This window comes from Rhinolophus sinicus, linkage group LG04, assembly GCF_036562045.2.
Source record: "Rhinolophus sinicus isolate RSC01 linkage group LG04, ASM3656204v1, whole genome shotgun sequence".
NCBI classification, from domain to species: domain Eukaryota; kingdom Metazoa; phylum Chordata; class Mammalia; order Chiroptera; family Rhinolophidae; genus Rhinolophus; species Rhinolophus sinicus.
This window is the reverse complement of record NC_133754.1, coordinates 173,186,052-173,207,090: the sequence shown is the minus strand read 5'-3', so window position 1 is coordinate 173,207,090 and position 21,039 is coordinate 173,186,052. Positions and strand designations below refer to the sequence as shown.

Here is a 21,039-nt window from a genome sequence, read left to right as displayed (position 1 = left end):
GACCCACTCTGGGCCACTGATGACCTATGGGGCCCCAAATCGGCACTATCACTAAGCAGTGTTCACATAGGTATCGGGATGCTTAACCTGAAGAAGAGAAGGCTCAGAGGGGACACAACAGAAAACTCCTTTAACGAACTAAAGTTGGTCTGAAAATAAAATTGGCTGCCTCAGAAAATACTGATACATCCAACATTTTCTGACAGAGGCTTGATGATGATTGACAAGGAGTAATCTGGTCCCTGTCTGTTTCTGGAACCCCTTCTTGTTTTCTCGAATGCACTCCAGTCTCAGCTCCAGGCAGGGGACATTGTGGCCACTTCCAGAATGTACCAAAGTCCCTCTCACTTTCCCACCTTTGCAGAAGCTTCCCCCAAATTCCCAGCCCGGCTTTACCTGAAACAAGTCTCCACTCATCCTTTCTCCACATTTTAACCAGATACTTCTCTGGAAAACTCCCTCAATCCACCCCAGAAGGGCTAGTTGTCCCTTTCTCTGTCTTCCTAGAGCATCATCCACTTCCCCAATTAAAATTATAGCTACCATGTCATAAATAGATTTGCTAAATGAATAACTGCATGACATAGTATGTGCTGGGCACTGTATTAAATGTTTTTAAATTTGTAATGTCATTTAATCCTGGAAGAACCCCATGTGTTTGGTGTTATCATTCTCCCCATTTAACAGACAAGGAAAATGATATTTAAAGAGGTTAAGTCATTACCTAAGGTTTCACAAGTTGCAGAAATAAGAATCAAACCCTGGCCAGTTTGATTCCAGAATCCACTCCCTTCCGCCTTCCCCTGCCGCCCAATGTGGATATGGATAAAGAGGGGCCTCTAATGCGACAGCAGATCTGATTCTCTCCAAGATACCCTACAATTTTGCAGTACTTGGGGGCTCAGGGGTCTGATGGAGCTGTGGTCACAGCTCTGCTCTGCACGAATTAGCTGGGTGTAGATGAGCAACCCACTTATCTCTGAGTCCCAGTTTCCTCTTTGGCAACTTGGTGAAACAATGACTCCCTTCCCAGACCTTGGGAGGACGAAATGAGAAGCTGTATAGAAAACGCCTAGCATGGCGGCCAGCATGAAAAAAGATTCTGTGAAAGATCAGGAGTCTCCCTTTTCCTAAAGGAAGCAATCTGTCTCTGCTGCCTTGTGCCAGAGTTAAAACGCAGAGGCTCAATACCTTATGTTTTGGTTAGAGCTTTTTGATTTTTTTAAAGTAGAATCCGAGTTTTTGTTGGCAAGTGGTTGAATGCACAGGGGCCGAGCCTCCAGGCTCATAGTCCATTAGGGAATTTACTAGGGCAGCTCAGAACCTTCAAATCAAGTGCTCGCTTCAGAGGCAGTACTTACAAAGCCATCAATTTCCTTAACAAAGAGCGTTGGCTTAAATGCCCCCTTAAAGCAGTGTTATTTACACAGTTCTCCACTTCCTTTTGAATTCTCTGCCTGGGGGGCAGCCTACCTGCCGTCCTTTCCAGCTAGTCCTTAATTAGGCTCTGTGCCCAAAAGGAGGCTCGCTGAGTCTGGGACTTGCTTTTTGAAAAGCAGCTCAATTTTGGGCTATCAGAGAATCCTGTTGGGTGACTTAAGTAACCACCAACATCACTGGTTCTGTCCTTCCCCTTCTTCTAAAATTGGGAACTGTGTGGACCTTGTCAAAACGTTCTGACCACAGTCACTATTGAGATAGAGAAGGAGAGTCGCTCTCCCCTTTACAGGAAGGTAAAATCAGGCTCAGAGGACATTAATGCCAACACCGCCCTGGTGAGGTGTATTTCTGTGGCATATCAATATGGTGATAGTGCCATTTTATAGACGAGGAGACTAAAGGAGCCCCCACCCTTTTTGTGGCAGAACCAGGATTTGAACACAAGCAACCAGCCTCCGAGGTCTGGGCATGAAACCAGCACTCTGGGCTGCCCGAACTGAGGCATCTTGCCTGAGATGACAGCTCAGAGGTGCAAAGTCTGTGATTCAAACTGCCGTTTGTCAGACTCTAAAGACCAAAAAAGCTCTACTCCACTTTGTTGCCTAAAAAATAAAACTTAAGAACGTTATCCTTAAGAAACATCCCTTTAGAAATATATCCTTCCATCACACGTACTCTATATTTATTGAGCCACAAATGATTTGCCAGGTCCTGGATCAAATCCTGGGAATCAGATGAATTAAACTGGGTCTCAGCGTGCCAGGAACTCAGGCTGGTGAGAGGGGCAAGTAAGTCAATTATTGACTGCACAGTATTTTGCTCTGCGGTACGAGATGATGTGGGAGCACAAAGGAGGGATCTCCCAACTCAATCTTACCCGGAAGTAAGAAAGCTTCTTTGAGGAGGTAGGTGAATCTCAGAGGAAGAGGAGTTAGTGGGGATACCCTGTGAGCAGCAGAAAGGAAGCTTGAATCAGGGTAGAAGGTGTAAAGCGCAGAAAATGCTGGAGCATAAGGTGCACGTGACTAGATCAGGTGCCATGGTAAGTAATTTCGATTTATCTCAAGGGCAAGGCCGAACCACCTGACGCTTTCAAATGGAGAGTGGCAAAATGATGTTTGCATTTTAGGAAGGTTGCTCTGTCTCTGCTGGAGGATAGATGGGGCCAGGCAAAGATGGGGCACCAGGAATCTGGCAGTGTTTTCTTGCAATAGTCCTGGGTGGAGCTGAAATGGGGAAGGGGGCTGAGGCAGAGAGCAATAAAGGTAGGCAGAGAGAGGAGGGACTGATTTGGGGGAAGGAAAACAGTTTTCAAAGTGAAGCAAGGGAAGAGTAAAGGAGATTTCCTGACCTTCTAGTTTAAATGTCTGGTTGGCTCGTGGCCCCACAAGTTGAGAATGAGAAAACTAGGGAGTGCAGCAGGTCTGGAGAGAGAAATGGTAAGCCTTGTATTAGATGTGTTGAGTTTGAGTGCCTGGGGGGGGAGGGCATCCAATAGAGTCACTAGATACACAAGTCCACAGGGCAATAGGGCATGAGACAGATTCCAGACTGAAGATGGGGATTTTGGAGTCTTTGGTTCTCAATGATGGGATCGGAGAGAGAGTGTAGGATGGAAAGTGGGCCGATGATGGAACTCTGGAGAGTGCTAATATTTAAAGGAGGGGCAGAAAAGGTCTGTGTAGGAATGACAGGAAAGATAAGGATGGCTGTAGCGAGGTTAAAGAAAACTGGAAGAAGATAACACTTCAGCAGCCCTGGGAGTTCAGAATTTCAAGCAAGAACTAGATAAGCTGAAGGAGAAAAATACTGCAATCTGTCTATTGAATCATGCTATTTACTAGAACCCCCTTCATGACTTCCCAGAGTAATGATTCTCAATTTTCTGCTTGTTTCCTTCGAGAGGCAGGGCATTCTCTACCTATAAGAACTAGATTATTGTTTTTAATAACCAAGTTATCAGTATTTATTGGTCACTTTCTGAAGGACGGGAAGTGTCCCAAGCACAGCAGATCTGGCCCTCTCAATGCCTAGTGTGGGCCTGACACATAAAAGGAGCTCAATACATATGTGATGAGTAAGTTCATAAATGAAGGAAAGACTACATTATAACTCCCATTTCTCACATGGGAAAAGGGGTTTAGGGGGCCAAGTTCCCGTGCTCCTGGATCAGGCCAACGGGCTTGTCCTCTCACTCTTCCCATTTAGGAGTTCTCTTGGCAAAAGGCACAAAGACAAATGGGCAAGTCAAGGCTTTAAGATGCTCGTGCAAACCCTCTTGTTGGAAATGAGGCTGAACTCAAGTTATACGCGTGGTTTTGGGCTCCTGAACTGAAGGACCAGCTCCAGCCAGGACCTTTTACAGTCCTGCCAATGGCAGTTGAAAAGTTGAGTTCAATCTTGTGGATAATTTGGGCCGGGTTTCCTACTGGTGTTGAAAGCCAAAATCACACTGATTTCTCTTCAGGTCAGTTTGCCAAGAGTACTTTGCCCTTGAAGAGCATCCCACTAAGGAGAGGTTGATCTTAAAACACGGCTCCTAGCACGTCATGCTTCTACCAAAAAACCACTGCTTGTGACAGGATCACACCTATCCACCCACCCATGTTGCAACTCCCATGAGTACCTTTCTTTGGGACTAGTTTACTCGTGGTACCCCCCAAACAACCCTGACTCTGGACCTTTCTAGCAGCAGAGCACTGCACTTGGTTGTACTGAGTCCGGCTGTCCAGGAAGCTGTCACAGACTCATCCACCTCCCACCAGGTGCTTTCCCACTCCTCCTGGGGATCCCGCACTTCAATCCATGCATATCCTTAATGACCAAGGTCCTCTGAAGTCCTCCAATGAAGGACTTGTTCTGTGGCTGCTTGTCACTCCCATCTGCACCCTGCCTAGCACAGAGCTCTATGTATGCAGCAAGTGCTTAATATAGACAAAAAAAAAATAACGAGCGTGAGATTGGTCACATTGGCATCCAGGCACAAAGGCACAAAGACCCTACGGACACAGTCCAGGGACAGAGGAGGCAACCTTAGCACTTGTGAGCTGGCCTGCAGACATGGGGTGCAGAGTATTTTATCTTTCTGTCTGGCAAATCAACACTGCAAACCTGGTGCCTTCAATATTATTATAATTTCAGATTTGCTTTATCTTAATTTCTCCTTGGTACTTAATCAGTAGCAGCCAAGAAAAAGTCGCTTGTAGTTTCATCCTCTGTTAAGTCGTTAATGATCTGTAAACAAACACTTCAGACAAGTGTTTCTTAAAGAGACCCTGGGATCTTTTCATTCTGTGGAGATTCCTTTTGCACAGTCCATTGCTTCTCCTTCTCACTGCCTGTTTGCTGAAACTGTTCAGCATGTGCAGGCCCACGTTGTTGTAGTAGATAACCTCAGTGATCAAGAGGTAGCAGAAATGACTGCTTCAGCCTGGGGGCTGAAGAGCCAGACTTCCAGAGCCCCAATCCCTTCTCGGAGCCTTGAGTACATTACTTAACATCTCTGTCCTTTTTTTTTTCCCTATCTAGAAAGTCAGAAAACTATGAAAGCTACCTCTTAGGGTCAATGCAATTAATCAAAGGACTTCACAGGGGAAAAAATCATTAAATTAATAAAGTCACAACTAACTGTTTTTATTATTATGGAAAAAGGGTGGAAATCTATGTGCCTGTCTCATCACTGCCACTTGCTCTGAAGGTCTGGTATTTTGGAGGAGGTCAGGGCTCCTCCAGTTTTGGAGTTAGGCAGATGCTGGTTCAAATCCCAGCTCTGCCATGTCATAGCAACTTGCTCGGAACAACTTACTGCATCTCTTCCAGCCTCAGTTTCTCCTTGTATAAAATGCAGGGAATGATCCCACCTTCCTGTAGTCTCATGATGCTCAAGGGAGGAGACATAAGTGTCGCACGTGTCCTACAGGGCATGTGGCATTCAGGAAGGTTTGCTTCCTCTTGTGGTGGATTTCCAGCTCAATAAATATTTCTTGAATGGAGGCCACTTTCTCAAATGTCACTTAAACCTTTGGGGAATCTGTTGTGTCATTTGGGAAGTGTGGTACTAATGCCTGGCAGCAGGCGTACCGTGGGCTTGCCGTGAGATAACGCATTAGGCTCACCATAAATATCAACCCACTCCCTTCCACATTCCAGGGGGGGTCCAGGCTGCTGGCAGTAGGTGGTTTGGGCTCCTCTGGCTACTCTTTCTGCCTCAAAATGTCATTTGGTTCAATTCACTAGACAATGACTGGCTTGGGCTGGATGCTGGGGACCCAGGGACGCACAGGATGACTTCTTCCCTCAAGGGTGACGAAAACTGATGTGTAAACAGAAAATGTGGGGAGTCAACACAATCACAGTGATGCTGCTATAGGCCCAGGAAGGAGATGGATGAGGTGACAGGCTCACCTCCCTACCTCTCGTCTGCCTGGATCTCTCCCTAACTGGGTAATCTTTCAGCCACTGAGAGACGCATCCATCTATACCAACAGTGGGTTGGCCTTTTTTTTTTCTGTACAGGGTCACAGATAGTAAGTATTTTGGTTTTGTGGGGACCATACAAGGTCTCTCTTGTAACTACTCAACTCTGCTTCTACAGTGGCAAATATCTAAGCCAAAGGGCATGCTTGTGTTTCAGTCAAACTTGATCCACCCAAACAGGCATCAGGTCGGGTTTGGCCACGGTCAGCAGCTTTCAGACCCCTGACTCCTGCAAACACGCACTTGCCCACTGTGCCTAGTGCAGCGGTTGGCGCTGCGTGCAGAACGCATACATAGGGGGGGCCTTCTCCTCCTTTCCTGCCGTAAGCAACAGCCTCACTGTGGTCTTCAAGGACCTGCAGGATTAGAGCCTGCGAGGCTGGAGGCTCTTCTCTCTCCCTCCTTCTCTACCGTCCGGCCACACTGACTTTCTCTGACCTCTTCAAAAGCTCCTTTCTGGCCCATGGATTTAACAGTGTGAACTTGGAATCCTCACGCTATCACCCTGCTCCCCATCTCCCTCATTTGCCCACTTCCTTTTCAGCCTTCAAGTTTCAGGTTCAATGTCATGTCTTCACGGAGACCTCTCCTGACCCCTCAATGTAAAGGAGGGCCTTCACTTATTACCCACCTCCAAGTATTTCCACTTAGTGGCGTTCTCAACAACTGCTTTTAAATAATTACGAGTGTCATTTCCCTGGCCTCCCTGGCCCTCCCTGGTCACTGCTGGTTTCCTTGCAAGGAGCACAGTGCTTGGCACACAGCAGGCATCCATACATGTGTGAATGGATGACCTGACATGACGCAGCAGCCAATTTGCACCATCTTCTGCCTCGTTCTGATGGCATATGTTAGAGCCCCCAGCAGCAGGCTACAGCCGTGGGGTTTTCACACCACCCTGACTGCCTATCCATCATTTTATTTTAAGCATATTACTTCTCTGTCCAAAAAGAAAAGAAGGATACAACTAGGTCTCTATCTCTTACTTGCTTAATACTTCAATTTCCCCCCAGGGCACCCCCTTCAAGAGATCACACTCATGAATATGAAATGTCTCTTCCAATACAACATGGGCTCCAAGGCCTCTCCCCTCTCCCAGGCTACCTGGGACATGACTGCTCAGATGCATCGCAAGGCACATGTGTGCACAGACAGGTTTCGGGTCACTTGAAATGCCACAAAGAGGTCCTTGTTCTTGGCTACCCAGACTCACCTGCCTTGGATTGCGGCTGCCTTTCAAAGGCACGCATCAAAGTTCGGTCCTGATTTCTCCAATTCAGACAAGCTCCAAGTTTTTCTGAGCTGGACCCCCTCCCTGAGAGTCAGGAAGCCAGCCGGGGCAGAGGGCTAGAATCGCTCCCTTCTGGCGTCAGAGGCTGTCCTGTTTCTTTTCATTCAAGCCCGACCTCTCTGTGGGGTAGGCCTCCCTGATTTCCAAAGGAGGTGGTACGTCTTGGTTTGAGGCGAGATGGCAAGCTTGATCCTAACCCGTGCTGACTCAAGGGTGTTTGAATGCATCCATCAGACCTCCCTGTAGAGGACTTCAGATCTTTGGTCCTGCCCCACATGGCAGCCTTCCGCCCCATCTCCTCCTTTTCCTGAGTCTTTGTCCCCTCAGTGACCCCCTTTGACCCTCCGGGTTAAAGGAATTCCTTTCTCCTCCCCAAGCCCTCACTTCTTTTAAAATGCACAGTTCAAAAACGATAATGACTTGGGACTTAAATTCTGGAAGTCAGAGCTGAAAGGGGCCCTGGCAGCTCATCTAGTTCACTCCCATCACTTCATAGCTGGGGAAACTGAGATCCAGGGGGTTCAATCACTCTGCATACGGTACCACCACATTTTAATGACAGGATCCAGTTCAGGACCATTTTTTTTTGCCAGAGATAGATTAGCAGTCTTTGCATCCCTCACAGTTGAGATGGGAAATGAGAAAAGGGATGAAAAAGTGTCATTAACTGGCATTCTTGAGTGTTCACAAACTGCCATGCCTTGTGCTAAACACCGATGGACATCATTTCCAGCTTTCCCTAGACAGAACTCTAGGTGTTTTAATTATATCCACCTTCCAGAAGAGGAGACTGAGACTCAGAGAGAGGAGGAGAGATACCCAAGATGAGCCAGGTAGTAATTACAACCAATATCCATTTAAACTCAGGCTCCTCTGTCTCCAACACACTGCCATGAGAATGGGATGAAGTATCAAACTCCTTTCATGCTAAAAATAAAAAAACAATGTGGCTACTGTCAAAGGAGGGTGAGCTATGAAAAATGAAAATACAGCCCAAAACATACAACAGCCGTATGTTGGGGGCCTGGGCTTTATGCAGTGGAACATTTATAGGGTGATAATAACTGAAAATGGTTGTCGTCACGACTCATGAAAAAGGCACAGGAAGGACATATGTGCTCACTTTTGTTTCCTGCTGTGAGTCAATGGCAGCAACGCAGAAATAGTGAAAAAGAGAGGCAAGCTAGTGTTTTTCGGGGGGTTCCTCTGGATATTGACATGGTCTTTAAAGGTGGGCTGATGGGATTTGAAGTCTCCTCTGATGTACTTGGCTGTATTACTTAGGGCAACTCACTTAATCACTCAGTGACTCAGTTTCCTCATCAGGAAAATGGGCATTATTATTCTGACTAAACACAGTTGCTGGAAGGATGAAAGAAATCATTTGAAAAAAGGTTATTAGAACAGAGGATGGTACAGTTGGGTGTCTAATCAATGAAATAACTTCACACCTAAGTGTCTAGACTCTGCCTAGATACTCTTAATACCTCCTCTGCTATTTCTAGCTATGTGACCTTGGGCAAGTTACTTGACCTTTCTGAACCTCGGTTTCTTTCCTCTATGACATGGGGATAATAATATTATTTATCTCATAGGGTTCGGAAGGATTGATACAACTTCTTAATGAATGATATTAATAACAGTAACAACAGCAGCAGTAACAAATACATATATAACACTTTCCAGGTGCCACTGTTTTAAAACGCGTTACCTACATACCCTAATTTCGTTCTCACAGCAACTGTAAGTAGGAACTGTCACCCATTTTACTGATGAGAAAAATGAGGCACAGATAAACAGTGTCCGGGCCAGGCTTTTCCTCCACAGTATCACGGGTGAATACCCACACCATATTAATCCCAATGAATCATGACGCCATATGTCATTACGCCAGTGCTAATCTTGCCACGCATCCAGCTGTCCGACTATCACCACCACGGTCACCTTTGTCACCACCACCACCACACCTGCCACTACTATTTCTCTTTTCTTCTTATAAAGGCTTGTCTTCAACCCAAGGGCAGCTTTATTTCCAGAAAGCATTTTGACGAGAGTTACGTCTTCCACAGAGGGAGGTCTGAGGGAATACATGCAGCCAGGAGAAATTTTATTTTGTTTTTGTAATTTTAATTTTTTTTGCAAGGTGAGAAGTGGGTCGTCTGTTATAATTTCACTTTGTGAGGAAGAAAAATAGTAATAACTGCAACTCCCAGCCGAGCCTATCCTTCCCATCCCCCAACTCTCGCCCCTCCCCCAACCAGATGCTGTTTTCCTTTTTTCATCATTGTTGTCCTACAGTCTCATCAGAACATCCACCAAGAAGACATGGCAATTCATCTTTTTGTTTTCCTTTCTCGCCTGGGCTCAGAGCAGGCCAGAGAGGCCTGACAGAGGGGCCCCAAAGCTGGGTGACCCTCACCCCTCCCAGTGACTGGTGGGGAGGCGAATTGATCCCTCCTCCTCCCCTTTCGCTGCCTCCCAGATAATTGAGTTATTGGCCCTGGCTCTAGGACAGGGCTGGAGATGCTGTGTGGGGACTAGAGACAAAGTACCGGTAATGGCAGAGAATGCGGGAGCAGAGAGGAGTGAGGTGGGAGCGTGAAAAAGAGACACACAGGGAGTGTGTGTCTGCCTGGAAAAGACAACGTGGTGGTCCCTTTGCTTTGTTTTCTTAACTATATATCAGCATCGAGCAGAATTTGAAACCCTAAAGTCTCTAAATAGATGTTTGACAAATGGAAGATTCCTGTATGAGACAGGACAAGAAGCGTTAGAGCCCTCAGCCTCATCAAATTCATTTTACAAAGGGAGAAACTGAGGCCCTGAGAAGCTAAGCTGCCGCCCAGGCTTGAAAGTCTAAACTGGGACCCCGACTCAGCTCTCCTGAAGAACACTGGATGGCAAATCAAAACAGAGCATAAGGAGGGCTCCATCATCACTTCTCCAATAACGGATTAAACATCATCTCAGGAGGTAGCACTTTTCCAGAACCAGCTCAAGATATATTACCAAGTATCAGCCCTTTTGGTGATGCTTCACATTTTGTCTGACTAATTTGACCGTTACCTTCCCTCCTTCAGCTGTTATCAGCAGCCTGTCTGTAGTTTATGACTCAGTTCTTTAGCAACAGAATTCCCAAGCTGCTGAACAATGCCTCCAGCCAGTGCCTGTTGGGGGCAGGGGGGAGGTTATCATTTCACTGATACCACATTTTTTAACTGAAATCTCAAGCCTGGTGTATGTTATATTTTAAAAGGAGTGGGGGGAGGACAAGATAATTTCCACATTGCCAGAGATGTACATGCATTGCCTAAGTGGTCTTGTGGGTGGTGATCCTTTTAACAAGCAACTTATTATGTGCTGGGGGATGAGGGCACTGGGGGTGGGAAAGTGGGAAAGGGAAGTCCCAGGCTGTTGCATAATAACACATTGGCACCTTGGGAATACTTCCGGATGTGTGGGCTTCTGACAAGTGAATGGGAATGCCACCATAAATCTGTCATCCACCCTCACACTACTGTTACCAAACCCAGGGAAAACATTAGCCCTATGAAATGGTCAGTGACAAAAAAATTTAAAAAAAAAGAAGGAAGGAAGGAAGGAAGGAAGGAAGGAAGGAAGGAAGGAAGGAAGGAAGGAAGGAGAGAAAGAGAGAAGGAGAGAAGGAAAGAAGGAAGGAAGGGAAATAAATCATTCAGATGGGGAAGCAATGCAGCAGAATAGCAAAAGCAGGGGCTCTCTACCTAGTCTGGAGATGAAATCACACATCTATGAGCGGCTGTGTGACCTCGGGCAAGGTAAGATATCACTCTAGGTCTCAAATCTCTCTTCTGGATATAAGAGACATCACATAGGCTCACATTAAACAAAGGTGTGTGACACATGGCATACACCTAGAGAACATCCATAAATGGTTGTTGTTGCTGATATTCACCCCCTACACACACATAGACGTACCCACACACCTACATGCACACAAACACACACTGAGAAAGGTAATAGTTAATGTGCTTCAAGCATGTCCCACTTGCTAAGAATAAGCCTAAACCTCATAGCATCTTGTGGCAACAATTTTCAGTCAGGATTCTAAGTGACAATCAACAGAAACTAACTTCGGCTAACCTAAGCAAAATAAGCAAACAAATAAGCAAAATAAGCAAAAAAGAATACTGGGTACTGATGGAAGACTCTCTGGGAGGGCTGGAAAGCCAGGCTCGTGTGCTCTGAAGCCCAATTTAAAGCTCAAGGTAGACCCCAAGACTGGTCTTGTGAAGGCATCTCAGAATAGTGTCATTTGGTACTTTGGAAATACATGGGTTGGGGCCACACCCACCATCTTTATCAAAATGGTTTCTGCAGGGCCCCTAATGTCTTCTGATGCAGAGTGCTGGTGTGTCTGATGAGGGTCGGGGACAGTGTAAGTCTTATGCCCACACTCAGCTACAAGGGAGAGTAGAGAAGGACATGCCTGGGCTTTCAACTTCCATAGTGGGGTTAGGGATCTTCCTCAATATTGTTATAACAAGGAGAGTTCTTTTCTAAATCTAGGGAGAGGATTCAGATGGTTAATATCCAAAAATATTGATAACTAACCCGCGATTGAGTCCCAGGACTTTTACCATTTTCTGGATGAGAACACTGACGCTTAGCCAAGGTCACATGTCTAACCCATGTTATGAACCCAAGTCAGTCTCCTGCAAGCCTGTTCTCTTGGCCACGGTCTTGACCACTGTCTTAACAAATGTAATGATGAGAAGAACACTGTCCACCTTGGCAAAGCCCTCCGCACTCCAGTCCCATTTCTCTGACTCACTAAAGCTGGATCTTCCAGGAGCCCAAGATTCATGTTTATTCTTTAGCTGTTTTTCTTAGAGGACGATGGTTTTCTAGACTCAAAGCCATGGAGTTTAGTTCCTGGGATCTGGGATCTCTGGGTAGACTCCCTTCTTCCTGGAATGCCCTGTGTCTCTGTGAGTCTCCATCATGGAATTCTAAATGGTGAGAGTGGGAGGCACAGCTGAGGTCCTTTCTCTAACACAATACACACTTGACATAAACGGGTAAGAGTGAAACTTCCCTGGACACCATCCACACCACTGACAGTTTTGTAGGCCATTTTATTACTAATAATATGCTCCATGAAGTGTTCTACAGTAGTATGTGCCTCATTCACTCCTTGAAGCCCCACAAAACCGAGAGCTATCTTTTTGCAAGTAGCTGCCCACAGTGAGCTCTGAAGTCTACGTTTGAGTCCCAGTTCTACCATTTGAGTTCTACCCTTGTCCCTCTTTTGTAAAAGCAGGACAAGAAAAGCATTGATATGAGAACGCGAGTTTATAAATGTGCTGGATATATAACAGGAGTTCAACAAATATATCATCTGCAGCAGAACACTTAGAATCTAGTAGAGAATGACAATCTATAAAATGGATCTATGCAGATCTAAGTCTCTCACTCTCAAGTAACTCTCTCATCTTCACTCCTTTCAGTTAACACAATTTGAAAACCACTGATCTAATCCACACCAGTTATTCTGGCCAAAGTGTACACGGGGAAGTGAGGCCCAAGGAGGGAAGGCAAGCTAGGGCTGAACTCACTGTCCGGTGCTGTTTCTAACAGTCTCCCAGACCCCACCACTGAATGCTTAAAAGTCAGTTCCTCTGCTAAGAAATGGTGAACCATGCCATAATTTTCACTTCCTCTCTGCCCTAGTCTCCAACCACCAAGAGCATCAAAGACTCCAAATCCATGGACCACGGCTCAGCAAGTGTGGTTGGTAAAGGGCCAGGCAGTAAATATTTTAGGCTCTTTGGCCTACAGGGTCTCTGTTGCAACCACTCAATTCTGTTGTTGTAGCAGGAAAGCAGCCACAGACAATGTATAAAGGAAAGGGGGTGCTGTGTTCCAGGAAGACTTTATTTACAAATATAGGCAGTAGGTCAGTTCTGGCCCATGGACTGTAATTTACAGTCCCGTTCCATGGATAGTGAGCTACCTGTAAGGGGCCACCTTATTTTTGTGTATTGCTGCATCGTTGCTAAAGTGACATAGAACAGGGACCCAAGCATCTCTTTTAGGGCACCATGTCTTACCTTCACTACATCTTACCTTCTTCCCAGAGGCACTTATGTCACATGTCACCTTAGTGCAAATAAAACAGGTAGATACTGTCCCACATGATCTTAGAGCAATTTGGGGTGTCATGAAAATGACGACAAAGGTGAGGGTTTGGTTTAAGTAGAGCTCTCCATCATGAGAAATAATAATACACCTTGCAAATCACACACTAGAAGTGCAGGTAAGACTCTTAAAAATGAATTAACCCAATCCTTTCAATTGACAGGAGGTAAACTGAGGCCCAGACTAGGAAAGTGACTTGGTCAGCTTTATGCAGCAAGTTCTCAGCACAGCTGGGACCAGAGCCTGGATTTCTTCACTTTAGTCCAAGGCTCTTTCCACCACAACGCTAGGCTAATATCAAGCTTTTATTAGAGACCATACTGAAATCAATGGAGGACAGGGAGGTGGAGGGAGGGAGGGAGGGAGGGAAAAAGAGAGATAGAAAGAGAGACAGAGAGACAGAGACAGAGAGAGAGAGACAGAGAGAGAGAGACAGAGACAGAGAGAGAGAGAGCGAGAGAGAGAGAGAGAGAGAGAGAGAGAGAGAGAGAGAGAAAACTTCTGCCATTTAGAAACCCAAGGTCCTGCCTAGACACTCTCCTGTCTTCCCTCCCTCCCCATCTTCCTTTCTCCCACCCACCAACATCGCGGGACATCTCTGCTGTGTCGTTCAGCCCCTACTTGGTGCCAAGGAGAGAATAGGTGCTCAATAAATACGTGTTGAAGATGGAATACAAGGTGAATGATACCTGGTAAAGACCTCATGGAGCTCAGAACTTACTGCGAGAAGGTCTAAAAGCACCCCTGTAACGCACTGCAAATGTGAGGACCCCATGACATGTCCTCCCCTTCAGTCCTAGAAAACTGCCTTTCAGTGAGAAATCTTCCCACCAGTGTTTTCCCTGCATCTGTAGCTGCCCCTTTTCTCTTCAGAGAGAGCACCTCTGTCTTTTGTACTTGCAAATGAATTGTGATTAGTTTTCACCTCCAGCCCAGGGGATTAGCCTGGGGACCTTTGATCTTCAGGTATCGATTTGCATCTTAAAGGAAGTATGAGCTCATCTGGGCCAGCTCAAAATTCCATCCCTGCCCCCCAACCCCTGTCTGTTTACGGGCCCCAGGCTGGCCAGGGCCTCCCAAGTGGGGCTGAAACAACTAGATCCGCCAGAATCGGAGAGAAGGTAGAAGAAAACAAATTTCCCAACTGACTCAGTGAAGGTGGGAAAAGAACATTTGATTTCTAAACACAGGCTGGTCTGCTATCATCCTTCCTCAAGTTAGAGAGACTGCCCAGGGTTGTGAGTGTGCAGTGGGGGCCCTGGCGGTGGTCCCTGGGTCCTGGTGGGAGGGTGTGCAGCAAAATGAACGGAGCATGTGCTTGAGACTCAGACAAAATGAGGTTCCAGTCCTGATTCTGTCTTCAATCACTTCTAACCTGTGCGATTCTGGGCAAGTTTTATCATCTCTGACTTTTGATTTTTCTCATCTCTCCAGTAAGAAGAAAAGCCTGAAAAATCTATACCAATCACCATCCTGGACAGTTGGTCTGCAGAAGAGCGATAATGTGTGTAAAGTAAAGTTAGATCAAAAAAGAGGTACCAGTCATCTCTGTCATCTATAGGATGGTGCAAAAGTAACTGCAGTTTAAAAGGTTAAAAATAATTGCCAAAACCCCCATTATTTTTTGCACCAACATAACAGACTCCAGGAGGGCAGAGATATCTGCCCTTGTTTGTTTCCACTGCATATTCCCTAGTGCCTAGAACAATGCCTGGCCCATGGGAGGCGCTCAATACATATTTGTACTATAAAGGAATGCATCACCCTTTAGTCATACTATTGCTCTTATTGTAACTGTCAAACTACTGCTCACTGTCCATGTCTCCAGCTAGGCCCAGGGAAATGACAAAGACTTACCAATGCAATTGAAGGAAACTTCCTGTCTGCAGAAAAGGGAGCAGCCATCACCGTTGATCTTATTCATGTCATCACATTCTTCACCTTGGCTTCTGTAGAATGGATATAGAAATGTGTCACATCAGCGTCAGAACCACAGCTGGACATGGAAAAGTCCCTCCCTGGGCTGTGAACGTTCCATGAGGCCTCGGGCAAGTACCTTTCCCTTTGTGAGGCTCTGTTTCTTCATCTCCAAAATGTGATGACTAAAAGGTATAAATTCGTAAGATCCCATTACATTTGCCTTGTTGTGTGTTTCTGATGACAAAGCAGAATTTCTGCTTCAAACTCATTCGCTGAGATCTTGTCAGTTAAGTTAGCAAGTCAGATGAGAGTAAGAAATGGATGAATGAATGAACGAATGAATGAACAGACCGTGCTGCCCTGTGTGTTGTAAATGTCACTGCCATTTTAAAACGGTGGATTTAAAACAAATGTCAGCGTTTTTAAAATATAAATGCTGTTCTTCACTACACCCTGCCTGAACCTCCTCCCTACATTCCCAGCCCTTAAAGGTCAAGATATTTTCCATTCACATGGCTCAGGTTTGGTCTTCATTTTATCAGAAAGCTTTGCCATCTCCGTTGGGTGTGTCATTCCATGGTGTTAAGAACTCCTAGGCGTGTGGAACTATGTTTCTAGGAAATAAAAATGCCTCCTCTTGTTTATTTTAGGCATTATTTTCATCACCTAAGGATGATTCTGCAGAGGTTAGGATGGGCAGGAAATGAGCAATGCTCTCTGAATTGGACCTAGTAGACGAGAAGGAGGAATAACAACTGAAAGATGGGATGAATTGCTGCTTTCCAAAAAAAATCTCAGCCTTTTAGAATAATAAAACTTGATCCCCATGGTCCAAATCACCCGTGTGATCTCTGACACGTCATTTGATCTCTCTGTCCAATCCTTCTATCTTTGACAATTTAGATCAACTAAAATTAATAATAATTCAAAATTCCACTTCTCAGCCAGAGTAGCCACATTTCAAGTCCTCAGTAGCTAGAGGTAGCTAGTGGCTAATGTACTGGACCATACAGAATGTATGGCCATCATTCATCCATCACTGCGGAAAAATCCACTGGACGGTGCCACTCTAGATGCTGATTCTCACGGGTTAAAACGGAGATAATCATACCACTCCTTAGAGTAGGCGCAAGAATGAAATATGACTTAATGTGATTGGCACGGTATGTGACACATACGGTAGTACATGCTGAGGGAATCCTAGTTCCTGTTCCCCCTTTGTCCTGGGAGGTCTCTGCAAAGTGTGTGGCAGCTGTCCCTCCCTCCCCAGAGACCAGCTGGGACCTGTCACAGCATGGAAGAGGCCTCAGACTTTTCCTTTCACCCAGGGCAATTAACACTGGGAAATGTTTGTTGCTTTTAGGAGGTGTGAGAGTAGCGGGATGGTTCCTTGCAATCAATCCTTAAGATGGCCAGGACACTGCATTGATCTCTGAGGAGCCACCCAAGTTCTCTCCTGTCTGCAAACCCATGAGCAAAGAAGAGTCCAAATTCTAAGCCGCACCCATATTCTGTCCTGTGCCAGTAAATCTCGTATATTGGAAATCTGTGATGGCCGTGTGCTTCTCAGCTATTTCATGGGTTATCTGGGGAGAGATTTTTTAACCTGGGCTAGATTCCCTAAGCCACAAAAAACACTTCTAATCCGCTTTCCCTCACCACCTAAACAGTGTGTTCTATTGGTTCAAGCCAAACATTAGGATCACCACAAACATCTTCTACGCATGACAGATCTATCATTTGATAGAGAGGTTCTGAGAAACCTTCGACTTCCCGTGCTGGAGTGAGTGGTCATCTTCTCTGTGTCCAAAGACACTGGGCTCCATCTATCACAGCATTTGTCACACTCATTGTTTTTGCCTTTACTCAACAGCCCCCTATACTAAGCTCTAAGATGCCAAAGGAAGTGACCGAGTCTTTGTCGTCCTAGCACCCCAGGGCCTGGCTGGCACAGTGCCTGAGACTGAGACATAGCAGAGAGCATATAGCTACTTCCTCACTTGTTCGCTTTGCACGGCCGTCAGTCACACAGGCAACGGTGAATCCAGATGAGAACCCAAGCCCTGGCCTCACGTCTTGGTTCTTCTCCTCACTGGGTGTGTAAGCTTGAGAAAACCATTTTAATCTTTGTGTGTTGGTTGTCTCTTTTGTAAAGTATGGTAATAGGACCCATCTCATGTGGTTGTTGGAAGAACCCAAGGAGATGATGGTGTAGCACAGTGCCTCATGCTTAGTAGATGCTCAATAAATACTTAGGAACATTGTTATCATTATCATAATATCCATCCAGTGTTTTCATCCATTAAGGGCCCCACTAAGTGTTAAGTCTGTCTGCATTTCTTTGTAAATTCTCTTATACATACATATAGCAAATTAGCATGTATCATCTCATTGAAAATCCAGTTAGCTAAGATGTCATCTCTCCTTTCCTTTAAGCTTGTGTGTTTTATTGTTTTTGTTTTGGGGCATTTTTGTTTGTTTTTGCTTAGGGGACCATTCATAATGGACATTCAGTTTCTACAAAGCATGTCAACAGTTATTTGGTAACTGCTGATAACGGAAGTATTTGATATCTCTGCAGGATACCAACTCTGGGTAAAAACACTAAAAAATATTACGCTAAGAATACTATTTAAATGAATAATAATAATAAAGTTTTAGATCAGCAAAAAGAATAACATTTTGCAGTGTTTTACCAATGTGTTTATATCTCGCTCGGAAATGGACAGACTGAGTTGTAGTGAGTTTCCCTTTTTATCCATTGTGCCAAATTAGAAAATCCCAAATCACAATTATGGGTTGTGAGCAATGACCGCAAGTGTTTCCTGGATATCTTGGATACGCTGCTCCATCTTGGGACCCACACATGATGGGACATTTTCCCTGGAGACTGCCTTGCTCAGTTCTCAGGGGCCCATTAGACAACATCTGCATCAAAAGCTGGGTTGATATCTTAATGTGGGAGAGAACAGCGAATGGCTTCCCTCTTCCCAGTTTTGTTACAGCAAGTATCAGAAATTATATCTTCATGTTTGCTTTTGGCATTTGAATGTGGAACTTAGAGACACCTAACAGCACACCATCGATTTCGCCCTCTGACAAGGGAGGAGCTTTATTGTCTGTGTTTGAGGAGTCAAATTCTTGGCAGACAGGTGGTTTGCACCCTAATTCAATACTTAAATCTCCTTATATTACCTACTCAATATTAAAATCTTGACAATTCAGCTTTGAAATCATAGTTGCAGCACCTTTAAGACAGGAATATATATCCCTGAAACACACCACTTCAGCAAGCCACTTAAAATTGTGCAAAAAAATCAGTATTGGCCTTATCAGTGTCAACATTTAAAAACAAAAATGTCATTCCTTATTTCAAAAACTTGAATTAGGACCTTTCTTGTACATCAGTGTCTGTGCGTGGGGGTGGGGCATGGGGGGTGCAGAATCTTGTACACACTACCATCTTTTTACACAGCAAGTTGAAAAGTTGTCATTCAATGGCCCTTATCTGATCCCATTCGCAACACTCAGAATTCCCTTCTGTGCTAAGTCACAGTCAGAAAGTAAACTGCTGGCCAGTAGCTGACATCTGTGAGAACGGGCATTCCTTTGCACACTCTTGACTTGCATAACTGTGTCATCCTTGCTGTGCTCCTAGCTGGTCCCTTCATCCCACTGCAGGTTTCCAGTGTACATTCATTACATACTACAAAACCATCAGTGCCAAATTCAATCACTCTTCGCCTCCAGCCCTCGTAGTGTCAATGATGAACTGAAACAAAGTCATCTAGCACGTCTCTTTCATATGTGTCTACACCTATGAGCTGATTCCTGGACAGCAGTGGTTTCATTCAACTGTGAAATACATTCTCTTTGCAGCACCCCTCCCCCCACAGAAATAGTCATTGCAATTCCATGTTGCACAGATATTATGTGACCCCCAACAGTGCCATTTAATGAAGGAATTTTGCCAATAGCTTATTTTGCCATCTTCACACATAATGTTTATCATTACATTTGCCGATACTTTTAAAAGTCTCTTAGCAATAGTGTGACTTGCAATAAGGAACACAATTTTAGCAATAAGGAACTTAATTGTGAATGATTTTTGGTCTGTTTTTCACCTCTAGGGACAAAACTATTCGATTTTGTGCCAGAAAACATTTTTGTGCTTATTCTGGATGAAAACACTCAAAAGTTTTACTTTTTTTTCTTTTCTTTTTTTCTTTTTTTAACAATGTGAAAGTCTTGATGGCTTCTTGCCCCTATTTTGCGGTTGCATAACATCTTGCCCTGTGGACAAGGGGATGAATGGACTGATGATCCAATTAAATCCATTTTTCAGACATGCAGCTTTAAATTTTCTAATCACACTTTTCCTTTTTGGCTGTTCATGTGGAATCTTTACACTCACTGATTAACGTGCCTCTCTGTACTTATATTCACCTTCAATAGTCACTCTGGAGTACGGTTTACATTTTACGATTTCAACATTATAGTGAGATAGAATATTTTGTTATTTTTATGAGCCTTTGGCCCATTTTGTAAATTGTTGATATAACATGATACCACCGAAATAAATAAATATGCAATTTTTAACAGATGTAAATGGTAACCAGCAAAGAATGTAAAAATGTTATGACCTAGATGCACTGTGACCTGTTAACGGAAAGTGGGCTGGGCTGGAAACGACTAATAGAATCCTTGTGGCATCCATAAATCAACTAAGAACAAGAGCACACTGGTAGTAAGTGCGTGATGGTAGCTCTGTCGAAATCATATATTGTATTACATACTGGAGGAATGTATGTGTTCACAAAAGAATCATTGCTTTTCTTCTGGGACCAGCAAACAGCTTGCAGACATTGATAGACTGCTGGGGATTGCTGGTTACTCAGCTCACACGTTGAAGAGAATCCCAATAAGCATTCCTAGTCAGCATCCTGACCATCTCTTTGCCTAATTAGTATCCCCCCTCCCTTTTCTTTAGTTCGGTCTACTTACTTCTGGATAATGCCATCACCACAATACCCACTCCCATGGATGTATATGGCAGCAGGTGACGGCTCACTCTCTTCACTTCCCGAAACAGTGATGACCCGGTACTGGTACACGCTGCCAAGATTGAGGTCCCTGGAAAACATAAAGAAGACCATGAGCTATACGGACACCATGTGGAGAGCAGACAAAATTGATCCCCTTGAGTACATTCTATCAGTCTTGCTTATTTTTGAAATCCCATGCACATTCAATTATCCAGTCATTTTTATTGTCTACGCTGGTTGAGGCACTCACTCATGCATGATGGACGACATGGAAACGTACCACGATAGTAACTAGCATCAATTGACAGATGACCGTGAATATGATTAGGTACTTTTTATTTTAATGTAATCTTTACAATAACCTGGTGGGTAAGGATCAGATGGTATATGGCGCAGAATGAAGGTGTTTGGGAGAATGCCATCCAGGAAAAATAAAAGGGATAAGAAAGGCACAGAAATAGGTAAGTCCCAGGGCTGATTCTATGGGCGTGGTCTGATCACTTTCCCTCATTTTAAGGCCTGAACAGAAACCCCATGACATGCGAGCAAGACCTTTCCTTACGCTGCACACCCAGCCATTTTCTTCTTCCCCACCACTAGTTCCTCCCTGTCTCTCATTCTTGACTAAAATAATAATAACAGCAGCATCCATTAATTGAATGTCAGGCCTGGGGCTAAGCAATTTCA

General features: G+C 44.8%; 1 protein-coding gene across 1 annotated transcript in view; it reads right to left on the bottom strand.

Annotated features, from left to right (window-relative positions):
* PAPPA (pappalysin 1) overlaps positions 1–21,039 on the bottom strand; it is a 235,194-nt gene that overhangs the window by 106,542 nt on the left and 107,613 nt on the right. The window contains exons 8-9 of the mRNA XM_019731188.2: positions 20,312–20,440; positions 15,245–15,336 (exon numbers count right to left, since the gene is read on the bottom strand). Coding sequence (XP_019586747.2) covers positions 15,245–15,336; positions 20,312–20,440 — 221 coding nt within the window. The remainder of the gene's footprint in view (positions 1–15,244; positions 15,337–20,311; positions 20,441–21,039) is intronic.